The sequence below is a fragment of the Ctenocephalides felis genome, unplaced genomic scaffold (assembly GCF_003426905.1).
Source record: "Ctenocephalides felis isolate EL2017-DRISC unplaced genomic scaffold, ASM342690v1 CF-g0.4_SCAFFOLD_01886, whole genome shotgun sequence".
NCBI classification, from domain to species: Eukaryota; Metazoa; Arthropoda; class Insecta; order Siphonaptera; family Pulicidae; genus Ctenocephalides; species Ctenocephalides felis.
This window is the reverse complement of record NW_020538040.1, coordinates 77,286,945-77,311,397: the sequence shown is the minus strand read 5'-3', so window position 1 is coordinate 77,311,397 and position 24,453 is coordinate 77,286,945. Positions and strand designations below refer to the sequence as shown.

Sequence of the window (24,453 nt, the reverse complement as noted above, 5' to 3'; positions counted from 1 at the left end):
ATACAAGTAAATATCTTTTGATTCATTCAGCAAGTCCCCCATCAATAGGAATCGAATTGTGAATCATGCAAATCGGTTGATCCGTGCTCTCGAAATCGCTGACAAAAATTTGTATCTTTACATACACACATACATAAATTTTTTCTCAGCTGTATCAAAATGTTCAGAAACCTTTAAAACAAAATTTTCAAAACTTAAAACAAAAGAAAACAAAAAGATATCCAAAAATTTTCATTTTCGATGTGATTCCTATAACTTCTAGACCTACGGAAAGTTAAATATAGATAGTTAACCGTTCATAAGACAAAGTTCTGATAGTTGTTAAAAATAAAAAGATTCATTTTCATTAGAACGAAGGAATGAAATGAAGCATTTCACCATAATAGAATGACCGTATGGAAACCGATTCGATAATCCTGCATGAAATTCTCATTAAAACTATGATTTATCTTTCAAAATTGCATGATTTCAGCATTGTACTTAGGGTTCATGATGGGACAAGTTTTCTAACTTTTGTCTCCACGGTTATTACAATTAGAAATTTTTTTAATTTTTAAGCTTTGTTTCAATTTCATAACAATTTAATTCAACTTTGATTTATGGAAAAAAAACTATTATCAAATAACTTATTAGTAATTAACTTCCCGTAGGGCAAGTTATAGTAATCGCAAAAAAATCGAAAATGAAAATTTTTGCATTTCTCGACGTTTCAAAGGTTTCTGAATATTTTGGCATACCTTGGAAAAAATGGATATATGTGTGTGTGTGTATGTGCGTGTGTGTATGTATGTGCGGATACAAATTTTCGTCGAAGATTTCGGGAACACCGATCAACCGATTTGAATAATTCAAAAAACATTTGATTCGTATTGATAAGGAGACGTGCTGATTAGTTTTTGGCGAAGGCAGGTCTTACCGTTCCGAAGATACGGGGCAAAAAGTGCCGAAAACGGTAACTCAGTTTTTAAGAGAACGGAGCGTCCGATTTTGATAATTCAAAAAACATTTTACTTGTATTGACAAGGTGAAGAACCGATCAAATTTTCATAAGGGCAGGTCTAGCGGTTTCGGAGATCTAATGAAAAAAGTAAAAAAATGCCATTTGGCGGTCAAAAATGATCATTAGACATATGCACATCAAATTATCAGATATTTTATAGAGATTTTAACAATAAGTATAAATTTGGTTTACATTCCTATGGGTTCCGTACCAATGTTTACGCGTTAGACGGCGACGCGGCGCTTACGCGCTTTGATATTTCTTCTTTATGCAGTTAAAGCAGTACGATTGCTTTGAAAAAAAGTTTAGATCTTGCAAAATATGTCAAAATAAAGAAAACATTTTTTTTTTTTAAAAAAAATTAAAAAAAAAAAAATTCTTTTAAAATTTTTTTTTTCAAAAAAAAAGTAATTTTTTGTCCAATTTTTTCAAAACATTTTTTGTAACATTTTTTCAAAAATGTTAATCGTTTTTAAAAAAATAATCATTTTTGGTACGGGAAGTTCCAGCAATTTGCCTTAAGGCACGATGCCTTAACTGCCTTAAGACAGAATTCCACTTACAGCTAGTTACTGTATGCACTTGAGAAAAGATCAACACAGCAATAGACATTAACAACTTAAAAAGTCGAATCTATATAAAAGTGTGAAATCTTTAAGCAATCAATTACAAACATAAAATCTGCTAAAATATCTTGTATATTAAATACATTTATTATAATTAGTATTAATTTATTCAATTATATTTAAATTGATTTGGTTTAAGTGTGAGACTATAATGAATTAAGTGAATATTAAGATTTTTTTATTCACAAGACTTCATAAATATTTAGTTTTCAATATTTTACCAAACAAGCAGTGATATACAAGCATTCAAAAATAAACAAGTATGTAATTTTTTTATAAATTTATATTAAAACTCATAATATTAAAAAACGTTAAAATAATTTCAAATTTGTTTATGATAATCTGATTTAGTAGTATATTATACAGTTAAAAACATTAGACATCAAATTAGACTGTTATAACAAGCTATATATGCTGGCTTGCAATAACTACTGATAATGTAAAATCAATAAAAGCTCTAATATAGATAAAACAAATAAAATTATTGCTGCAATATATTCTTCTGTCTATATATATATATATATATATATATATATATATATATATATATATATATATATATATATATATATATATATATATATAGTAAACAAAAAGTTAAATTTTATACATGTATGTATGTATATATATATATATATATATATATATATATATAGTAAACAAAAAGTTAAATTTTATACATGGTACTATCTACATAAGGCTATTTTACAAAAATATGATATAAAATTATTACATATATACAATTAGAGATATATATACATATATATATATATGTATATATGTGTGTGTGTGTAAGAGTTAAGTTGAGTTAACTATGCACTATTAAAACGGAAGAACCATTATTATTTGGTTTATGACTAGAACTTCCTGACAAAAGTGTTTCATTGCCATTCATATGCAGGTTTCCATTCAAAACATTATTAGTAGAGCCTATCTCAGGCTGACTATTAATATTAGATGATACATTTAATGTTGATTCTGATATTTTTTGTGCTTTGCTCCTTAATTCAAAAACTTGCTGGATGGCTTCCCGAAAGCATAAAAAGTTATAATCTATAACCCCTAGAAACAAAATTTCATAGCATATTCATAAAGTTTCATTTGAATGATAATTCACCTAATAGCAAATTTTCAACCTTGTTTGTCAAAATTATCTTCCCTCAGTATACACACTAGTGCAAGAAATTTGTTTACTTCTCGTAAGTAAAGTATAGTTCCATTATTAAGTTTTATTAAACTGGAACTTTGATTATCAAATGCAGTGGTATCTACATCATCACTTATTCTACAACATTATACAGATTAAATATATATAAAAATTTGGAATAATTAATTTGCACTATATGGGCATATGATATCCGAAGCCGGATCGGTTAGGATTTGATCCGCTTAACAACTGCACGACTCCGACAACTTTGAAACCTAATCCTTGACACGAATGTGTTCTATAGTGTGTTGTTCAACTTTTTTCTTTTGATTATAAGAAATAACTATTTTATGTATTTTAATATGCATAAAAATCTCAAATTGTATGCCACAAAGAGACCATAAAAGTATTGAAATATCAGCGCAATTTTTTTGCTATAAAGGGTCAACTAGGCAATCAGGTGACTAGACAATTTATGTATAAAACAATGAATTTAAAAAAATTACCAATAAATGTTGGATTGTAAAAATTATTGCAAGCAAATTATTTTTTAAGAGAAAAAATAATTCTTTGAACATTTTTATATTTATATAATATTTAATATTTATATAATGCTGTGAACTTTATATATGATATAAAAACATAAATATGAATCTATATATAAATAAACCTCGTTGGTTCGCGATGAACGCCTAAACTACTGAACCGATTTTAAATTTTATTGCCTCATCGTATATATCCAACTTGTTTTATAGGAATTTTTGAAAAATACATTTAATATAGAAATATATAATTTTTATAAATGTCCATAAGTTTTGACAGAAATTTACTTAAAAAAAAAAAGAAACACTAAAATGATAAATGTCAATATTTATGAAAAGTTCGAGAAATAACGATTTATGATTTTTGAAAAAAAAAATTGGCTGTTCAAAAAATACATTAATTTTACTAATTGAAAAAGGAACAGATATATTATTAAGCAAAATGCTATATTCAAAATAACAGAAATATATAATGATTATAGATTTAAATAAATTTTGACAGTTGTAAACTAAAAAAAAGTGAAATGTCATTTGTCAATATCTATGGAAAGTATTAGATGAATAAATTTATAATTTATATTTATTTGGTTTGCTTACCATATTAGTTCGGATACTAAAACGTCCTCAAAACATAATAGATCAAAATGAAAAAGCGACATATCACATTTAACTTTAATCATAAACAAAATTTTAACGTAATCACTGTATATATATATATATATATATATATATATATATATATATATATACAGTAGAACCTCGATTATCCGGACTAATGGTTGTCGATGGGCATCCGGATAATCCAAATTATGAAGAATAATGTTTTGTTTATCAAAAATAACAAATACATACATAGATATCAACAAAAATCGATGTTTATTAGAAAATTAACAGTTTACATACATTATTTACTTTACTAATACATACATTATACATATTATATTAATCATGAAGTAAAATATTCAGGTGGTACGTAAAGTATCAATGAAGAAGAAAAGTTGCTTACGAATAATTTGTTGATCGTTTTTGTAAAAACGAACAATATAGAGCTTCTTCTAAGAGTTAATTTTTCGGTCTCTTCATCATTTTCCGATTTTCACTCCCCTCTTCACTATCTAACTTGCAAGTATACGAAAAGACAAAATTGAATCGGCATTCTTTTTGATATCGCTTATAGTGGATGTACCTACACCATACCTATAAGCTAACTTACGGCCGGTTTCGCCTTTTTTAATGATTCTATAATATTTATTTTATCTTTAAGGGATAACACCACCCTCTTACGCTTAGGCATGTTTAAAATGTATATATGCACGTCAAAACATACTGGTAAAATTGCAAACGAACTACTAAATAGCGATAATGCTGCGCGGGCGGAATATGCAAGTTCCGACGCGATTATGTCCGGATAATCGCGAATCCGTATAACCGAGGTCCGGATAATCGAGGTTCTACTGTATATATATTAGCAATGGGTAACTCACTCCGATACAACTCCTCCCTCGCTGTGAATCCAATCGGGGTTGTGTCGGAGATTTTGTCATATCTGACTTAAGCATATAGAAATGCATCGTGACTTTTTATGATAATATCAACAAATATGTTTGAACTGTTTATAAAAGAATTTCAAATAATTAATGGGATTTAACAAATATTGTGTCGAGTATTTCGTTTTCAAAGTTGACGGAGTCATGGAGTTGTTAAGCGGATATAACTCCTCCCTGAAGTGTAGTCAAATTCTAACTGATCCGGCTTCGGATATGATGAGCCCATCTCTAATATATATATATATATATATATATATATATATATATATATATATATAGATCTGCTTGAAAAAGAAATGAGTAAAATAATATAACATACCCATAAATACAGGACACATCTATTACAACATCAATCATATCACAGCATAATTCGTAACTCTGCATATCAACTGGAGAACTGTCAGTAGCAATATAGATTTTTGATACGACATCAAATAAAAAGGCTTTTTCAATTGCAGAATTCTTAAATAAAATAGGTATAAAAATATTATGAAACATGTTTATGTATAAAATACACGAGTATCTAATTTCATCAAAAAATTGAAAAAAAAAAATTATAATATTACATTTTAATGCTATTATTCTCTTTCTACATACCGATATCAGAATATTGAGTAAATTCTCCAATGTAGGTAACTGAGGTATTAATTTTTGTACGACCTTTGAAAATGCTTCAAAAATTGAATGATCGTAAATCGAAGTCAAGTGGAAACTAAGATTAATTTGATGAAAACCAGTGTCTGTTAAATCATCTGTAGCTCTCTGGTGAATATCTCTTTGAACCTCCATTTTGATATCATCACTTAAGCCATCTACTTTATGTATAAAAACCTCAAACTTTATATTACAGTTAACTTTATAAGCATTTGTAACAGTCAAATTTAACTTATTGAGTGCTTCCATATAATCATCTTGAGCATCAATGACAAATACCAAGGCACCGCATCCTCCAAAAATCATATCTGAATCAAATGTTGGGTCAAAAAAATCTATTTGTCCAGGAAAGTCCCATATTTGAAATTGCACAAAACTACTGTTGTTAATATCGTCCTTAACAACTTTATTGGTTGATTCTAAAAACAAGGTTTCATTCGGAGACATTTTGTGGAAAACAACCTTTTGTATTGACGATTTCCCTGACCGCCTGAGACCCATGAGTAATATCCTAGGTTTTTGTTCACTAGGTATTGAACCAACATTATTAACATCTTGTTCAAAGGCTCCATATCCAAAATCTTTTGGAAAAGATCCAACATCAAAATCTCCCATTTGTTGTTCCTCATCTTGATAACTCTACAAACCAATTGTACATACTCGCATTGTAAATATATTTTGCAACTAAAAATTGATAAATAATGACTTTGAGAAAAAAATATTTGACTGATTATCTTACCATGTTTTAAATAAATAAAATCTTGTAGTTTAATTAAATATTAATGAATTGAGTGTGTCAAAAAAGTGGCAAGGACGTTTAGAGGCTCTTTCGAAATCATAAAACTTTAGAAGATAACAAAATATATTTATACCAAAGTTCTACTCAGAATGGAAGTATTTGTGTGCATTAAACAATTTAAAAAAATAGTGTTAACGATTTATCATGTCTAATTCCATATAAGTAATTATGTACATCAAAAATTTATCAGTGTCAAATAAAATGTGTGGATGTGTGTGGATATATGAATAAATTAAATTAAATACCATAGGTGGCGCTAGTTCATTATTGCGTATTTTGATTCCATAGAGCACGGGTAAAGTAGTCAAAGATATTATTCACAATGAGCATTGAAGCTCGGGCCTTGATATGATTTTTTCGATTTTTTTATATATTTATTTTTAATAATGTTCACACACACTTTTGGATTTTTTAAGGATAGAGGAATTATATATTGTTCTCATAAATTAATTCATTAGAGTCGGCATTATTTCAAAAGTTTTATAAATGGATTTATATGGAAATATGGACCAAAGCATAGATAAAAGAAGAGTATATAGATCGCTCTCTCGGGCCATATTTCGTTGCCACATTCCTGTGTTAGTTGAAGCCCCGCGCTACAGATGGCACTAGTCGCCTGAACGGGTGCGTATAAAAAATACTATAGAAATGAACCAAAATTATATGGACCGTTTTAATTCAAAATTTAAAAAAAGAAAAATTGAAAAAAAAAAAAATTTTGAAGCATTTATTTTTCACAAAAACATTCTACATTATATCTACATAGTTCTCTTTATAAACAAAGCACACATAGCATAAAAATGTACATAAATATACACATTATCCACAATGTATATATATATATATATATATATATATATATAACATTATATATGATTATAATAGATGGTAGTAAGCTGTAAAAACTATGTGCGAAAAGCATAAAAATGTACTTAAATGTACACGCTATCCACAATGTATATATATATATATACAAATATATATATATATATATATATATACATATATATATATATACATATATATATATATATATGTGTGTGTGTAATATCATTTTAGCATATCAGCCTTTCAAGCTGAGCACAAAAAGAATAGAAATGTACATGAATGTATATATTATTTATATATATACATATACATATATAACCACAATTCTTTGATTGATATTGATTCAGATCAATATATAACCAATATATATATATATATATATATATATATATATATATATTTACATATATATTTATTTTGATTAACATTAAGTTACATAATATCTATGATGTACAGTCTCTATTTGGGAATCTTTTCTGCGCTATTGTTAATGTGCATTCAAATGTTTGTTCAAAATGTCATTATTATCATTGTCTTAAAGAAAAACAACAATCATTGATATTATTATAACAGTACTTAATAGTTTTCTTATAGCATCTACAATAAGACATTTTAGAGTAAAGCTATTGACATCTCTTTCAGAATAGTCAAATGCAATAAGCAAGTGCACATTAAGGGTGTTTTATCCCTTTGCTTTTTAGAATTTTATCATTAATCATGATTATACTTTGCCTGTCATTTGACAGTTCCTGAAAATCTATACAATGTGATTCCCTTTATCATCATTAAACAACACAGATAATAATATTTCTTGTAATATCAAAATGAAATTATTAATACTTAAAAACTTTTCCTGTGACATAGCCAAACCTAAATTAACCTTTGCACTAGCTAGAATTTCACCATTTATTGAGAATTTCCTTTCACTTACGATTATATCATTAGTGTTTTTAGTATGTTCTCCAAACTGACTTAATATATAATTACGAGTCGTACTGTTCAATACTAGTGGGAGATCAGCAAAGATTTCAGCACATTTCAGACTTCATTCTTATTGTTTTTTCCTGTGTATTCATTCATCTCATATCAATACTTGTACACTTGTGAATGTGTTTAGTAAACCGTCTAAACATTTTACATTTGAACGTATTTTCCTTTTATACTGCTGAAAAAATCGATGTAGAATTATTAGTTATGATCCTACATTATTAGAACAAGATTAATTTATATTTAGTTATTTAATAACATACCTTTCAGAGAGCTGACAGGAATTCTCTCTGTCTATTTATAACCTTAAAATTTCTAGTATTGATATAGTTAAATGTCTCAATTATTTCTGAATTATTAAACTGTAATGAAAAATCATATCAGAATAGTACAATCAAATGAAAGTAATTCGAAGTATGCATATTAATAAAAGTACTCACTTAGATTGAAAGCCGGCAAATATTATTACTTATTTTACTTTTACTTCGTCGTTTCTCGCTGGAACTACATAATACATGCATTTTTCTTGGTATTTCTTCTTCGTTAAACAATGCACTTCGACAGCTTATTTGTTTTTTACTCTAACAAGCATTTATTATATTGTCTAGGTTATCTCTCCATGAAAAATTTATTACAATGGACGCCATGTTTAATTTAAGTATCTGTCATATGTCAAATTCGATTTCAAAGTGAAAAAAAAATAAAAAAAAAAAAACAAGCGCGACCGGCGGCAGGGGCTCTAACTAAACTCGGGTTACAGACGTTTGTTCCGAGATTACCGGCCATGGACCAAAGTAACTACAAGTACCATTAAATATGCAAATACTGTTTTGTTTTCAAATTGATTTGAATGCATTGCTATGTTTATATTTTCAAATCATAGATAGTAACAGAATAAACGATGTATAATTTTTTATAGAAATATTGGAGTAACTAAAAGCTACTATAGGTCGACCTATAGTTTGGTATTCTAGGATCCTTCTATTAATGTTTCAACAACTGCTTTATACAAAACTTAAATTCAATGTATGTAAAACAGTCTACATCATGGATGATATGTGTGTAACATTATATTTCATTGATCAAGGTTTTGTCATCTATCGCATACACTCAACACACAATATATATATATTGTATATATATATATATATATATATATATATATAAATTTGCTGAATCGCTACTTATCTTCTTCGTGTGCTTCGTGTTTTTTCATCATTGTGTGGGTGCATAAAACTTACATTACACAAATTTTCGGTTTAAATTGAAACCAAAAAATGTTAACTTTATATTGTTTATTTTCTATATCTTAATTAATTTTTGAAGTAAAACTTCTTTAGGCGCGATATGGGTGTAAAAATTTCTTTAGGCTACACGGGTGTAAATCCGTACAAATGCAACGAAAACGCCAACGTGAAGTTGAACACTACGACGCTGTAAGCGCTGATGTCGCGAGTCGCGATCCACTCCCATCATGACATGCGTAAGTCGAACGCTAAACCTATATGAACTTGCATTAATTGAATCACGTTTTGTTACAAAAGAAGAGGTTGCCGTATTATGTCCTCATGGAAAAAGACTTTTCTTAGAGAATAAATATGTCATGGAATATAATAAATTTATATTGAATCGTTGAAGACAAAATAATATCTACTGCCACGGATATTTGTGTAGGTTGCCATGCGACAGATCAACAATCATACATTCGTCAGCAGTTTCACAAAAATCGGTTATTGATACCGGGGGTTTGCCGTATGAAATAATTTTAGTTCTGAATAAATTTTACATAATAACAATTAATATTGATGTAAGTGATGGCTTAGCTAATGGTTGTGTAGGAAAATTAGTGTACATAGAACGTGGCGATAATGATGAACTTCTACGTTTATGGTTTGAATTTCCTGGTAAGATAGGTAACAAAATTAGGAAGAAAGCTGCACATCATATTCAAACTCTTAATATCAGTAGGACAGCTGTGCCGATTCTCAGGAGATCTTCATCTATTCCAATGAATAGAAATAAAACCATATTTGCCAAAAGAAATCATTTTCCTTTAGTGTCTGCTTGTGCACTCACAATACACAAATCACAAGGTGGTACTTTTGATGAAATTGTATATGAATACAATAAAACACATAATCAGCAGCTTCTATATGTTGCTTATGTTACCAGGATTAATGGATTGTTCATCATTTCTAAAAACAACGACAAAAAATTTATCATGGAAGAAAACGGCCAGCAGGATTAATGGACTTACAAACTGAATTCCAAAGACTTTCAACTTGTAGATTAATAACACAAGAAGAAAAATTGAGTGAGATAATAAGTTTGAACGACATTTCATTGTTTTCGTTTAACTGCCAAAGTTTACGAGCTCATTTGCCTGATCTGCTCATTTGCCTGATAAAGTGCTACAACGTTGTACGTTTTTGTTATTTTCGGAAATTTGGATTAATAATGAAGAACGAATTGATATTCAGAACTATTACTGCGTTACTCAATACAAACGATCAAACTCAAGAGCAGGTGGTGTAGCTGTCTATCATTCATGTTCAGATACTCTTCATAGTGCGACTCCTATGCAGTTTCTTGCGCCAACAATATTACTGGATATTCCTAATGAAATTACACAAGTAGGTGTGATATTGCAGTTGTCCGCTGTGTGAACACTCAGAATCAAACATTAATTATAGTCGTCCTTTACATTTCTCCCAATAAAAACGTATCAAATATTATTAAATTTCTTCATCAGCAGTTACTTCATTTTTCTAATGAGGGTGCAAAACTTTTAAATACTAATCACAACGGGATACCATTAGGAGATTAGCTGGAGATTTCAATGTCAATTTTAGTTCAGAAGAATCACAACCATTAATTGATTTTTTAAATAATAAATTTAATTTAACAATGAATAATTCTCCATTTGAATCAACCACAAGATATGGCACGACTATTGATGCAGTTTTCTCAAGAAATGTACATAGTTTACAAAGCAAAATTTATGTCTCTCATTTCAGTTATCACAAACCTATTATATCATATATGAAATGTGATAGCAATTAATCTATCGCTGTTGTTTTAAGCTGTGTTATTGATGTTATGTGATTATTAATAAATGATTTTTAAAATTTAAATATGATGTTTTTTTATTTTTATTTTAATTGCCTACTCATACAATATTAAAAGTTTTACTTCAATCGCGTGTGATCCTTATGCGCACTCTTTTTTTTTTTTATTGTTTTTTCTGGTGTGTTTTATCTTTTAATAGCTAAGAATATAATGACGATACGACTATATGATCTCACTATTGAAGTTCTTATCTATGATCAAATATTTAATTTGTAGTCTGTGCACAAAACAAAAACAGTGTCATCCGTTCGATGATAAATAAATAAAGTCGACAAAAGCGAATCTGTATATAGTAATTGGAAGAAAAAGTATTTTGTGGTTTTGCACAGCAATTACTGGATACTTTAAATTGGCAAGTAAGTAAACAAGTTACAATTTCATAGATATAACGTGTATTAAAAAAAAACAGATTGCTGACAGCATTTTAAGGAATGGATTTCAAATATAAGAAGCTCGTTTCGTTCGACGATAGGAAAAATGAAGGACACAGCATATGTTCGAAATATCCCGATCGTGTTCCTGTAATAGTTGAAAAAACATCTAGATCTCGAATTGGTAATCTAGACAAAAACAAGTTTTTAGTACCTGAAGAGTTTACTGTTGGACAATTTTACTACCTCATTCGTAAACGAATACAGTTGCGACCAGAAGATGCTCTATTTTTTTTTATTAACAATATTATACCCCCCACATCTGCAACTATGGGAAAATTGTATAAGGAATATCATGATGAAGATTATTTTTTGTATATCGCTTACTCAGAAGATAGTGTCTATGGAGGAAAAAATTCATAGGATAATGAATTATTATTTATTGTTTAATATATACATAGATTATATAAATTAAATTACTATGTAACTCCTTATAAATTATAATTTTATTATACAAATTTCTCACATGATTGCAGCATTTTTTTTATATATATAATTCTTAATATATATTTATATAACAAATCAATATTACAAATAGTTATTTTACAATTTTTATATTATAGATTTACTCTATATAAACTTTACATTAACCTATAAGTCACCTTCTTCAAAAAATGATTCGATGCCAGGAGGCGGAGGCTGTTCTAATTTAGCTCTTTTTGAAGTTCCTGTATTAATAGGTAGCTCTGCAGTCACTTGTGAAAAAGAAATATCTTTCAACATGACTGGGGGAGGTTTGTTATACAATATGGGGGCCTGTGTAACAGAACCTAATTTAGCTTTTCCTAAACTGTCAGAACAATTATTGCTAGTTGACATTTTATCAACAGATGTTACACTAGGACTACTTAATATATCATCTGGCACCATACTCAAGAGCTCTTCCTCACTTAACTGAGCCAATTTACTCATTGGCTTAGTGATAGGTGGCGGGGGAATTTGATACTTATGAACTAAGGGTGGAACATTTAATATAGGATTGGTAGTATTTATAAGTGACATATCATCATTTATAAGTTTAGGCGGAAACCGCTCGTCTACATCTTTCAAAGGCAGTTTAAATGCAATTCTATCATCAACATCAGCAAATATTTGTGAACTTTTACGTTCATCAATATCGCTAAGTGGTAAGTTCAAAGATACATCTGTTTGATTAATTGATTTTAAATTTGAACTGTTATCTTTATTTGTATATAATGAAACATCACTAGTTGGTTGACCTACAATTTGATTTTTTAAATGTTTTATACCTAAATTATAACCCTGATGTGAATTTATTGCAAGATCGAATTCCCGTTTATCCCGTAGATAGGAACTTGGTGCAGTTGGACTATATTTGTCTTCAATTCCGATTCCCACAGCTTCAGGAGTCATAGGCAAGTAAGACGAAGTAGATGAGGGCTGGTTAGTGGTCTTACTTTGAATACTTGCTAAGATCTCTTGTAAATTGGAAGGTAAAGATATGTTTTCTAGAGCAGGTATTGAAGTATTATCTGGAGTGACAGGCCTCGAAGGTGAATAATGTTCATCCAACTAAAACAAATAAGTTAAATGTTGTAATGCAAAAATAAGAGCAACAATAATACAAGACAATTTTCCTCATTATTAATTATAAAGATTAGGTCATTAGTTGAACTGATCTAAGTTATGCTCAAAACAAATGAAACTATAGGGTTTTCATATGATATCAAAGATGAGCTCTACAATCATTATCTTATGTGGAATAATCTAATCTGTGATATGGAGCATAATGCCATTACAGAAATAATTAGATGTGTACTGAAAGTATTGTCTTCGCATTCTTTTTGTTTCACAGAACAGAGTTTATTTTATCAATTAATTTGTCATCTGCCTTCAACCTGACCGAAGATGAAATTGTGTCTTATATAATAGATCAGATTTTATTGCTACGAGATTTTTAAATCACTTGATATTTTGTTACAATTATTATACTAACTTGATCCTGATGTGTTCCAATGATTCCAGCGCTCATTGATTGAATTTGCTTTTTCTGTTCTTCTATTCGTCTATTCAACTCTTCCATTTTTTTCTCTATTTCTGAGGGCTCCTCGGAAGGAATATATAATAGATCTGCTTCTAATGTTGGCTTAATAATTGTGGTGCCCAGCAAATCTGTCTCACCATTGTCACTGCCGCCAGGGCTATATGGTTCATCTTCTGCTGTAGATGCTGCTAAAAATGATACAAATTTAATGTGTGTAAAAAATAAATAATATGAGGAGTCTAATTAAATATAAATTGACTGTTTTTAATGTAATGTATTAATGTAATTATGTATGTAATTTCAATGTAGCATCTGTCTTAACAGTTAAAATACATATAATTGCTGATTCTACATAGCTTTAATTCACACTGGACAATTAATTATTAATAAAAATATCAAATTATTAATAAAAATGTAATTGTAATGTAAACAGTGAATGTTTACATACTGTTAATATTAAAATGTTTACCTAAACTGGCTGCAATTTTTTCTTTAACATGATCGGTTAATGGTGGCAAATTGACTGAGCTTGCACTAGGTATAAGCTTTTTTAAACTGCCTGGTCTAGGACTTGTTGGGGGTGTATATCCTTGATCTTCAGTTAACCTTTTGTTATTTGAGAATGGCTTTGGAGGAGGAGAAACCAACTTTCGCGAAATCTAAAATAATTTGAATAATGAACTATGAAGTAAAATATACATGAGAGTATGATTCTCAACCTTTTACTTATTGAATATCAGATTTATTCAACAATAAAATAAATGCCTCAAATAAATTAGCTGGGAGAATCATTCCTATTCAAGTAATTAAACGCACCTTAGCAGTTGTTGGCATTGGCAATGATAGCATATTCGCTGGCCGTTTTCTTCTAGCTCGTACTATAATTCCTAGTAATGTATTTGGCAAGATTTCTTTACTATTTTCATTTACTGATAAAGGTAGCAGTACTGTTGGAATAGAATCCTTTTTACCCAATGGATAAATATAAAAATCCTTTATGGCTGAACTAGTTTGCTTGATCACACCAAGCCTGTTGAAATTATATTAATTTAATATAATTAATTATAATTAATTAATATAATATATTAAAATCTGGCATTAGACTAATGATTCTATAAAAATATTAATACCTTTTTCTTGTACTCAGATATGTGTATAGCCCAACATAAGGTACTCTTTCCTCTTCATTTATGGGAGTTAATTGTATAACGATAATATCTTTTGTATTAGAAGTTTTCATTTTAGCTATATATTCCCAGACAGTAGAAAAACCGATTCGTCCAACTATATCTAAAACCCCAGGCAAATCTTTTGCCAAGTCATGACAGTCTCCTGAAATCTTTATAAATCTATTAGAAATGACTTACTTATTCCAAATATTCAGAATATATATTATATATATATAATAAAAAAAAAAATGGTTCTCTGTACAAAGGCAGGCTAGCAGAGTGAGAGCACCACCAATTTATTCCTATTCCCTGTGTGAGTATATGTATAAATAAAATAATTTTTTCAGATCGTAAAAGGTGCGTAGATATAAACAAAATTTAGCTTTTAAAGTATTTCATGTGGGCAATCAATAAGCGTCGATATTCATAAAAAATTTTTTTAGAAGTATTCAAGAAGAAGATTGTTCTAACTTGTTTAATGTGTCATTAATAGAAAGAAATAATTACTAAACATGCACTTTATGATATTTTATGAAATGAGTTAATATTTCCTCATACAGTAGAAACTCGTTTATACTACCAACCGCGGACAATTTAAATGTATGTATATACCTACAATTCGAATTCGGCATGATTATGCAGCAGTTAGTATGAGAAAATATGTATGTACATACAGAAGGAAGTGTTAATTTCCTAAACAACATTTTTGTTGGTGTATATGTATGCATTTGTCATTTTTAATTAAACAAAATTATTCTTCATACACTCATCCAGATTTTCGATTATCTGAGTGCCTATCGACAACAATTAGTCCGATTAATAGAGTTTCTATTGTATATATATTTGTATATATAAACATAAGAGAGTCAAGTCTTAATAATTACCTGAAAGGCTAAAACACCAAAATGTGCAACATCTACCATATTCACTACACCATTCCATATTTCAGTTCCATCCTTGTCTTCAACCAATCCTATTGAAGATGGCTCTGTACCATAAAACTCCGTTACAGTGCTTGTTGGTTCTTGGTAGCTTTCACCTTCTGTCAATGGCTGCTCCTCACTTGAATCTTCTTGTGGCTTTGGCAACTCTATGTCTTGAGTATGATCAGCAATTGATAGAATACTATCATCTTTCATGGTTTCACTAAGAGGCTGACTTACTTGTTCTTTTTCTTTAATTTCTTCTTTCCTCTCTTTGTTTTTGCCTGACTGCTTCTCCATGTTTTCTCGAGTTGATTTTCTACGACTACTCTCTCTCCTTGTAACAGGTGACTTTTCTTTTGAGTTTCTTTTATCACGAGATTTATGTTCTGTGGATAATTTCTTATCTTTTCCTTTACTTTTACTATGTCTTTCACTATATTTGTCTCTGTCTCTGTCATGACTTTTATCTTTAGATCTTGTGCTATGGCTAGATTTATTACGACTATGAGATTTTTCCTTGGTATGTGATGATGCTTTGGATTTATGATCGCCCATTTGTTTACTTCCATTTGATTTATCAAATTTTAATTTATGCCTATCTAGCAATGTTGGTGTTTCAAATGTTTCTATTTCAGGTGGCTCTGAGGTACTACTTACTGCAGAATTATTCAGAGCTGATACAACATCTTCCACAGCTACTGTTGGATCAACTTCTGTCATATCTGAAGTACGGCTTTCCATAATTTCTTCTCCTTTATGTGTTTTCAACACATAAGTTTTTGCACAGGCCAGAAGATCTAGTTCTGATTTCTTTATCATTTCAAGTTGGTGTTTTGCTTCTTTAGCTCGCCATTGTGCTAATTCTTGACTAGCAAGTTCATCAGGAGACATTCTGACCAATTGTTTAGGTGTAATATCTCCTTCGCAAATTTTTTTGTATAAAGTAAAATTTTTTTTGTCTTTTATATTAAATAATAAAGATCTGTATTTTGCTTTATATTTAGAATCTGTATCTTTGAATAAATTAAACATTTCATTTTCTATTTCATCACAATATGCCTTAATGTCATCTGGAGACCATTTATTATCCACATTTTCCGAACTCCGTAACAGTAAGTGTTCCTGAAATTATCAAGAATAAAGTTTAGAAAGGTAATACGTAGTAATAATTAAAATGAAAATATTTAATTTAAATGAACTATATTCAACATTAACAAAAATATACAAAAATGCTCTAAAAATATTATACATATACTTAACAATAATAAAATATTTTATTTAGTACTAATCTGCCTTAAAAAACAACAATATACTAATTCTGTAACCTAAGAATATTATTGAAAATTGGACAAAATTTAATTTCAACTCTTAACTCATTTAGACAAGATTACTCATTAAAATAAAATAATTTTATATTAAACTAAAAAATTATATCAGTTCGAAGATGAAAATCTGGCAACAATTAGGTTGTTTTCAGTCAACAACAACTCACTTTTAAAGTCTTCCTAACATTTATTCTTATTGGCTCTGTATCAGCTACCCTCGGCTTCTCTCCCTTTTCTCTTGGTGATGGGATTGGAATTTTTACAGGCGTTGCAGGAGCAGTTTTAGCATTTTGTTGAGCTATTGCTTGACTAGTTTTATTTACATTAAGTCTGCTGTTCTGATTTGTCATAACTTTGGCACTTGGCTTTGAAACATTAGCAACAGCCTGTTTAATCGGTGTAGGTAGTTTTGCTGGTGGTTGTATAAGAACTATTTGCTTTTGTGTTGTTTTAAGAGAATTATAAGGCTTTTGTAATTTATTATTTAATGTGATTTGGTTAATTTTTACAGGAGTAGCTTTTCTCATGTCAACTATGTTTTTAACCTGAAATTGTAAAAAATATTAAGTAATTTTATAAATGTGTAAGAATTATTGATTTATGAAGTATTTTATCAAGAAAATTTACTTGTGTTGGAATTTTCTTTCCAATATTTTGTTGGTTTGGCCCAGATTTCAAAACTACCTCAAAAGTGGGATTTTCTTTTAACCAATGTTCTAGATTTTCAACTGTTGGAGCAGAATCCCCAGCTAAACATCTACCAGTAGTTCTTTCGAAAACAATTACCTAAAACATTCGATTTTGATGTGATATATTGTATTAATGCATATTATTCAATGTGAGTAATTATGTAATTAAATAGCTAATGTTAACACAAAATTTAGTCACACAAAAATGCATAACAATAGATTTTTCCTCAAATCTTTCTAGTGAAATTTATACAATATTCATATTTTGTAACTTAATTAGCACTTACTCTATCACTCTTGGTTTTTATGATATTTTGGAATTTGGGCTTCGTTGATGTTTGAATACTTTTGTTAGAATCTTTATCTGCAGACTGGGGTTTACTAATTATACTTAAACTGACTTGGGCATGCTTCAGTATACAAGAGTCACTGCAGTAGATACTACTAGCTCTAGCTTCCTTTTTACACACAATGCATGTGGTATGATTTAAATTAGTATTAACTGATTTCTCATAAGGCACTGAATGAGTTGGTGCAGATTCAACACCCAGTACCATGTCATAGCCCACCGAAGTGCTATTAGGAGCAACCTATTAACATTTTAGCATTAAGAAATATGACTTATTAAGAATATTCTAATTTGAAATTTAGTTATATTTAATAAACATGATTAATTCCACAGTTTGGTTTAGTAAATATAGTAAAAAGTACTTGTGGATATTCCAAAATAAATGCTTGGGTTATTTGTAAGCCCCATTTATTAGTAAAATCATTTCCAATGCAAAATAAAGGCTTTACATACACAGTTCAAAGAAAATCAGCATGGAGAACTTGCATCTGACTTTGAATCAACTTTAAATTTAATTGGAAGTTCAATCCATAGTTAACATAATTATAATACATTTAACTTTCTACTTATTTAGTGCATAGATTCTAGTGCAAAAATCTCTATTATATATATATATATAATATTGAACAAATCATTAAGATTTATAATGCCCAGTGGGTGATGAAAGTAATGTGGAATACTTCATATGAAATTCCATGCCTAAAATAAAAAAAAGCACTGACCTTTTCAGTCTGGTTGTAATCTACCTCTTTCTTTTTAACACAATTTGGGCAAGACCATTCTATTCCCTGCTCTTCCATTTGTTGACCCATTGCTTTAGTGATATTTACACATTTGCCATGAAACCAATCTTCACATTTATCACAACAAATCATAAATCGATTATTGTGTGGTTGTTGACATATACACCATAGTCTGAAAAAGCACATATTTTAGTTTAGTTTTTTACTTTGTTTCTAGAAAGTATACATAAATTAATATTTAATTTGTATTAGACTGTTGCATATTTTAAATTTAAAACAGTTAATACACAAAAAAAATTAAGTTAATTTTCACTTAATGGTATGAGTAAAAATATATGATAAATTGTATAAAATAAATCTTTTTAAGTAATGTTATTTGCATGTTATATATGAGTCACATGAATGTATTATACTTATATCAGCATTGTTAATATAAGATTTTAAAAACTAGTTTAATAAGATGTATATAAATTTTTAATTTATAAATTAAAAATTAAAGGCATTAAGAGTAATTTATAAAGTATTTAATACAAATCACTTCCAACTATTTCAGCATATTAAATATAATTGTTACATCAAAACCAAGCATTAAAAAATAAATTTTGAACATTTTTATCTAATTTATCAATATGATAAAGCCTGGCTCACATGAGTGTTGTGAAACTTAAAAATACCTTGTAAAATGAACAATTCCATTACATATCTAGACTCTAAATTAAATATGGTGTGAAAATCAATGTATGTTAAATTATCCATTGAAATAAGATTAATCATTTAGTAAAACTATAACATATAATATGGTACGCGTTATATCTTTATAGTAAGTATTATGTATCATGAGTTTAATACAACCATTGGTTCTAAAATTTCATGTTCATTCACTTCATTAGTGCATAGACTAAAAGCAGCTGGCCTGGATAAATTTTGATGTAGAAAACTAATATGTTATTGTATAATATTATAATAAAATAAACAATGTCTAAAACAAAAACATGAAGGTTACACTCTAACCTGTCACATATTTTGTCTTTAAAATTTTTGAAACAAAAGAGAAACAAAATCTATATGAAGAACATATTGCCACAGTTACTGAGCTGTAAAAAGTTATTTCCAAATCAGTAAGTTCAGTAGTATTTAAAATGATTAGCTTTTATTAGCGACTATTGATACATAATTTCTTTTACACACACACACACACACATATATATATATATAAATATATATAAATATATATATTTGTTAACATGCAAATGTATTAGAAAATTTTTCTGCATGGTTATGTGTATGTAAAAATTACATAAAAATATCAGTTTACATATAAATGTACTTGTACATACAAAATACAATTTTATATATACATGCAAAACCTATTGTCAAATAAATCTTATATATTATTACTTTAAAAACGTTGATTAATATGGTATTAAATTAAAATAAATATATATTCATATAGTGAATGCTTCTTACACCTAAAGAAATAATATCCACAAAAAAAATTAATAAGAAAAACAAGATTTTTTAATATTAGTTAAAAAAATAACCACTCATAATATTAACTAACAAAAGGTATGTAACAAATTATTATTGCAGAAGCTGTGCACGCTACTCGACTAATTTTGAACTTAATCATGCAAGAATTAGAATATTAAGGGATAATTATAATGTATACAATACCTATCAGGATCGTCCTCACTTCTCCAGCTCTCTGCATCACTGTCTTCTTCTTCATCTTCTTCGCTCTCAGGTAAGGAATGTTGCATTACAGATTTATGCATACTATTAGTTCTTGCACGTTTTTTAGGTACCTCTGGTACAACTTTTTTAACAGTTACAGGAATTAAATCAGCCTTTTTAGTGCTAACTATATTATCTATCTTAGATGAAGTCACAGCAGGTGTAATAAGTTTAGTCACTGGAGTTACACTATTGGAAACTGATGCAGTCACTTGATTTTTTCTCTTTGATCTTGTAGCAGGAGCTTCAATGGGAGGCAATGTTATAATGCGACCATCACTACGTACAATCTGAATGGGCTCCTTTCTTGCCATAGCTGCTTCTTTGCTTGCAAGTTTGGCTTGAGCCAATTTTACAAATGGTGACTCTACAGGTTTAGGTTTAGGGGTCACTACTGTTGGAGGAATAGTTGGGGTAATAGAGGCAGGTTGTTCAATTGTTGTCGGATTTTCTAATTGTTTGTCAATGACAGCTTTGATATCACTATTCTCAACCAGTGTTTGTGTAATATGCATAAGGAAATCCTCACTTATATCCTCACCAACATTATGCAAACTTTCTAACAAAGTGTTCTCTTCTAAATCTAAAGATCCTGCACTAACTGCAGATAATGGACCAGAATCTGGAATGTCACTATTAGTTAATGCTTGTATGCTAACTGCTTCTAAAGGATTAGGAATTTTATTTGGAGAATCAAGTAAATTAACACCAACAACATTGCTTAGAAGTGTAGCCTCATCCATGTTAGTTTCTGCCTCAGTTGCACCACTGGCTTGCAAAATACTAGCAAGGCTTGGCAATGAAGTGATAGGTGGTACAGATAAACTACTATTCTGATCTGGGAAGCTACTCCCATTAATAAATTTATCAATAAAATCCAAATGCTTTGGATTATTGTCAGTTGACTCGCATAAACTGTATGTACTCTCTTTAGATGAAATTGAAATAAAATCTTCTGTTGTATCTTTGTTTTGTTTTTGTTTTTCAACTTTATCAGATTTCATAAGCATACTAGTTGATTCCGAGCAACTGTCAATACTTTTCCTCTGATCCATTGATAGCCTTCCAGGAGGTGTTGAAACTTTTTTAATTATATCAGGAGATGAAAACAAAGATGTCATATCACTAAATAAAGCTTCAGTGACATGAGCAGGTGGCTTTTTATCTTTCTTTGCTTGAGCTTTTGAAATAACCTTTGATTCTTCATTCGCTTTTGGAGTTTCTAATAACACTTGCTCTGGTGAAATAGACTTTGCAATCTCTAATGGGGGTGTTTTCTCCTTTTTAATCATTTTTGAAATTTTTACAGGTTTAGGTTTAATTTTCTTTTCTACCACTGATTTAGTGACATTTAAGGAATGTCTTCTAGATGTAGGTTTAGCTAAACATACATTTCCACCTTCCATTGCCTGCAACATGGATTCTACTTCTAAATGTTGAGCACTTGCCATTGATTTTCGTCGTTTCGGCTTTTTTATGGATTTAGTTCTAGTCATGCTTGATCCTTTAAAACCTTTAGTTCCCCTCCTCAACTTGGCAGATCTTCTTTCATTAATATTAAAATCAGCATCACTGCCGTCATCTGATGATGCACTTTCACTTGAAGGCATATGCTCAGAATCAAAATCATCTTGTTCTAATAAGGTTTGTAAATCTTCTTGTGACCGATCTTGTAGTTCTTGACCTTTTTTAACATTGGATATAGGAATTGGAGGTTTTAATAGAACAATGTCATTTTGATTATGGGCAGGCTTTGATAATTTAGTATTATACAAGTTCCTTTTAACATCTTTGGTGGGCAGTTTGATTACTTCTGACTGACGTCTCTTGGGATCATCTGAAACTGTACTAGGTGGACTGTCAATTATTACAGGTAATTTTTGACTTGGAGAAGTAAGAGGCGTATAGCAATGGTCATTTTTAATTACAAACAAATTGAAATCTGTTGTATCCAATGATAGGGGTGTACTACTGGGAACATCTCCTTGGAAATCTAGAATAGAATATACAAACATATGAGATACATGATAATAATAATATAAATGTGCATAGTTGAAATAAATAAGTGAATATAAGTATAAACAGAATTTTAGACTTTTGCACTATTGCTATGTTTATTTATAATCAACTGCTACACAAATAGCATTACATCAAAATTTGAAAAAAAAATCACAATCGTAAAGGTTTCAATTCATTTCATTTTCAATTTTATTATTGAAACTTTTATACCAAGAACTATTATATTATTGAATAGTAAACAAATAATACTCAAAAAATACTCAAATTGATGTTAAACAGAACTAGTTGTCAAAATTAAAGTACAGCCTTCAGCTAGAACTGTTACTAAACTCAATGTATCATGTTGTTCATACTGGCTTATATTGTATTGTATACATGTACAAAACACTGTTTACGAAAAAATATTAATTCAACTTACTCATTATATTTGCTGCTATCGTTCTTGACTCTTCGGGTGAATAATAACTTTCTAGTGTAAAATGAACTTCAGGCATTATTGTGCTGTTAATCTCCGCATTATCAACCCCTATATTGAGTTCATTATCTTTATTGGCTGCACCAATGTTGTCATTATTTGAAACACGCACTACGTTTATTGAAGTGGATGCAGATTTGTTAGCTGAGACATATGCAGTAACATTAGAGATATTATGAAAAAAATACATTACACTGTAATACTACACATTAATTTTATTTGTATACTCATGCTTTTGAATTCATAAGTAATAAATACATTAATATTATTGAAGAACAAAGTAAAAATGTCATTTTTCACATGTTGTTCAGAAAGTAAATGACAACAGTAAACTATGTCTTATTAGTTGTTACTTTATACTGAACTTATTATTTGTTTACTACTAACAAATTATTAATCAGAGTCCAACCAAATTTAATGCTCACTTAATAATGACTGCAAACTGTTATGATCGACAGATATGGAACCATCGTGATTTACAAGGATTACCATTGTATCCTCTTTGAGAGGTTCACAATCTTTGAAAACTGAATTCGACATTGTACTGCTGTAACCATTTGCAACGCTACAAATGTTTATAGATTATAAATTCATCACAAAAACATGTCTCTATAGTCATCTTATATTTTGGTTTAATTTGCCTCAAACATTGATTGACGCCATTTTTACAACGACGGCGTTCAACTAAAGTTTCCTCATGGAATTAGATTGCACAAATATCATACACTTAACTACTTGTATAATAGATAAAAATATAATTAATTGATATTATATACGATTAAAATACAATTATCATCACAGATTAATTCTCTTTATAGCTTTGATCCGCCATTTAATACATCGTTATTCATTTGCGAAAAAGCTTGGGTAGCGAGTGATCAACGTGAGCAGTGCTACCAACAGAGAAAGCTAATCGCTTGCGAACGCACCCTAGCCATAGGCAATAGAAATAAGCACAATAAGCCTGCCTAGCCAACATTATTAAATGTAAGAACAAATCAAACCGCTTAAAGCCGTGCAGTGCAGTGTTTGATTATTATTTATTTCAATTATTTTATTTTAGATTGAAATCTCACACAAGACCATAATAATAGAATAGTAGAATAAAGAGTTATTAAAATGAAAAATATTATTTTGGGGTATGAAACATTGATAATTAATACCGATTAAATACGAATAGTTCAAATGGAAGCTTATAAACTTGTTGACAGCCCGGCTCGATTGCTAATTTTATCATTTGCAGAAAGATATACAATTTTTTGAATCAATGTTATACAGAATATATGTAAATGCATATTCGTGTGAACACAAGTTTAGAAATATTTTCAT

At 29.2% G+C, this 24,453-nt stretch overlaps 2 protein-coding genes, 1 long non-coding RNA gene and 1 pseudogene across 5 annotated transcripts; 1 reads left to right on the top strand and 3 right to left on the bottom strand.

Moving 5' to 3' along the window:
• Positions 1-2,413: 2,413 nt before the first annotated feature.
• Positions 2,414-6,378, bottom strand: LOC113378176 (ras-related GTP-binding protein C-like). Of its 2 annotated transcripts, none has more exons than XM_026618700.1 (5): positions 6,256-6,378; positions 5,460-6,155; positions 5,182-5,324; positions 2,763-2,911; positions 2,414-2,688 (listed from the first exon to the last, which is right to left on the bottom strand). In XM_026618700.1, exons 1-5 carry the CDS (start codon positions 6,256-6,258, stop codon positions 2,435-2,437), a joined length of 1,245 nt encoding a protein of 414 aa, XP_026474485.1. In that variant the 5' UTR covers positions 6,259-6,378; the 3' UTR covers positions 2,414-2,434. The 2 variants fall into 2 exon arrangements, with proteins under 2 accessions (XP_026474485.1, XP_026474486.1); XM_026618701.1 differs by having other exon boundaries at positions 5,460-6,200; positions 6,256-6,324.
• A 1,801-nt stretch (positions 6,379-8,179) lies between these two features.
• Positions 8,180-8,893, bottom strand: LOC113378177. Its single transcript, XR_003367152.1, has 3 exons — positions 8,571-8,893; positions 8,394-8,492; positions 8,180-8,308 (listed from the first exon to the last, which is right to left on the bottom strand). It is a non-coding gene; the product is annotated as an uncharacterized LOC113378177 (long non-coding RNA).
• A 2,635-nt stretch (positions 8,894-11,528) lies between these two features.
• On the top strand, positions 11,529-12,053 carry LOC113375375 (annotated as a pseudogene).
• A 213-nt stretch (positions 12,054-12,266) lies between these two features.
• Positions 12,267-23,972, bottom strand: LOC113378173 (death-inducer obliterator 1). 2 transcript variants are annotated; one of them, XM_026618696.1, is made up of 13 exons: positions 23,550-23,972; positions 23,068-23,268; positions 20,571-22,623; positions 18,876-19,068; positions 18,092-18,394; positions 17,743-17,901; positions 17,283-17,660; positions 15,749-16,912; positions 14,826-15,034; positions 14,512-14,725; positions 14,165-14,354; positions 13,648-13,883; positions 12,267-13,223 (listed from the first exon to the last, which is right to left on the bottom strand). In XM_026618696.1, the coding sequence occupies exons 1-13, from the start codon at positions 23,662-23,664 to the stop codon at positions 12,282-12,284; spliced, it is 6,357 nt and encodes a 2,118-aa protein (XP_026474481.1). In that variant the 5' UTR covers positions 23,665-23,972; the 3' UTR covers positions 12,267-12,281. The 2 variants fall into 2 exon arrangements, with proteins under 2 accessions (XP_026474481.1, XP_026474482.1); XM_026618697.1 differs by having other exon boundaries at positions 13,648-13,880.
• Positions 23,973-24,453: the final 481 nt, after the last annotated feature.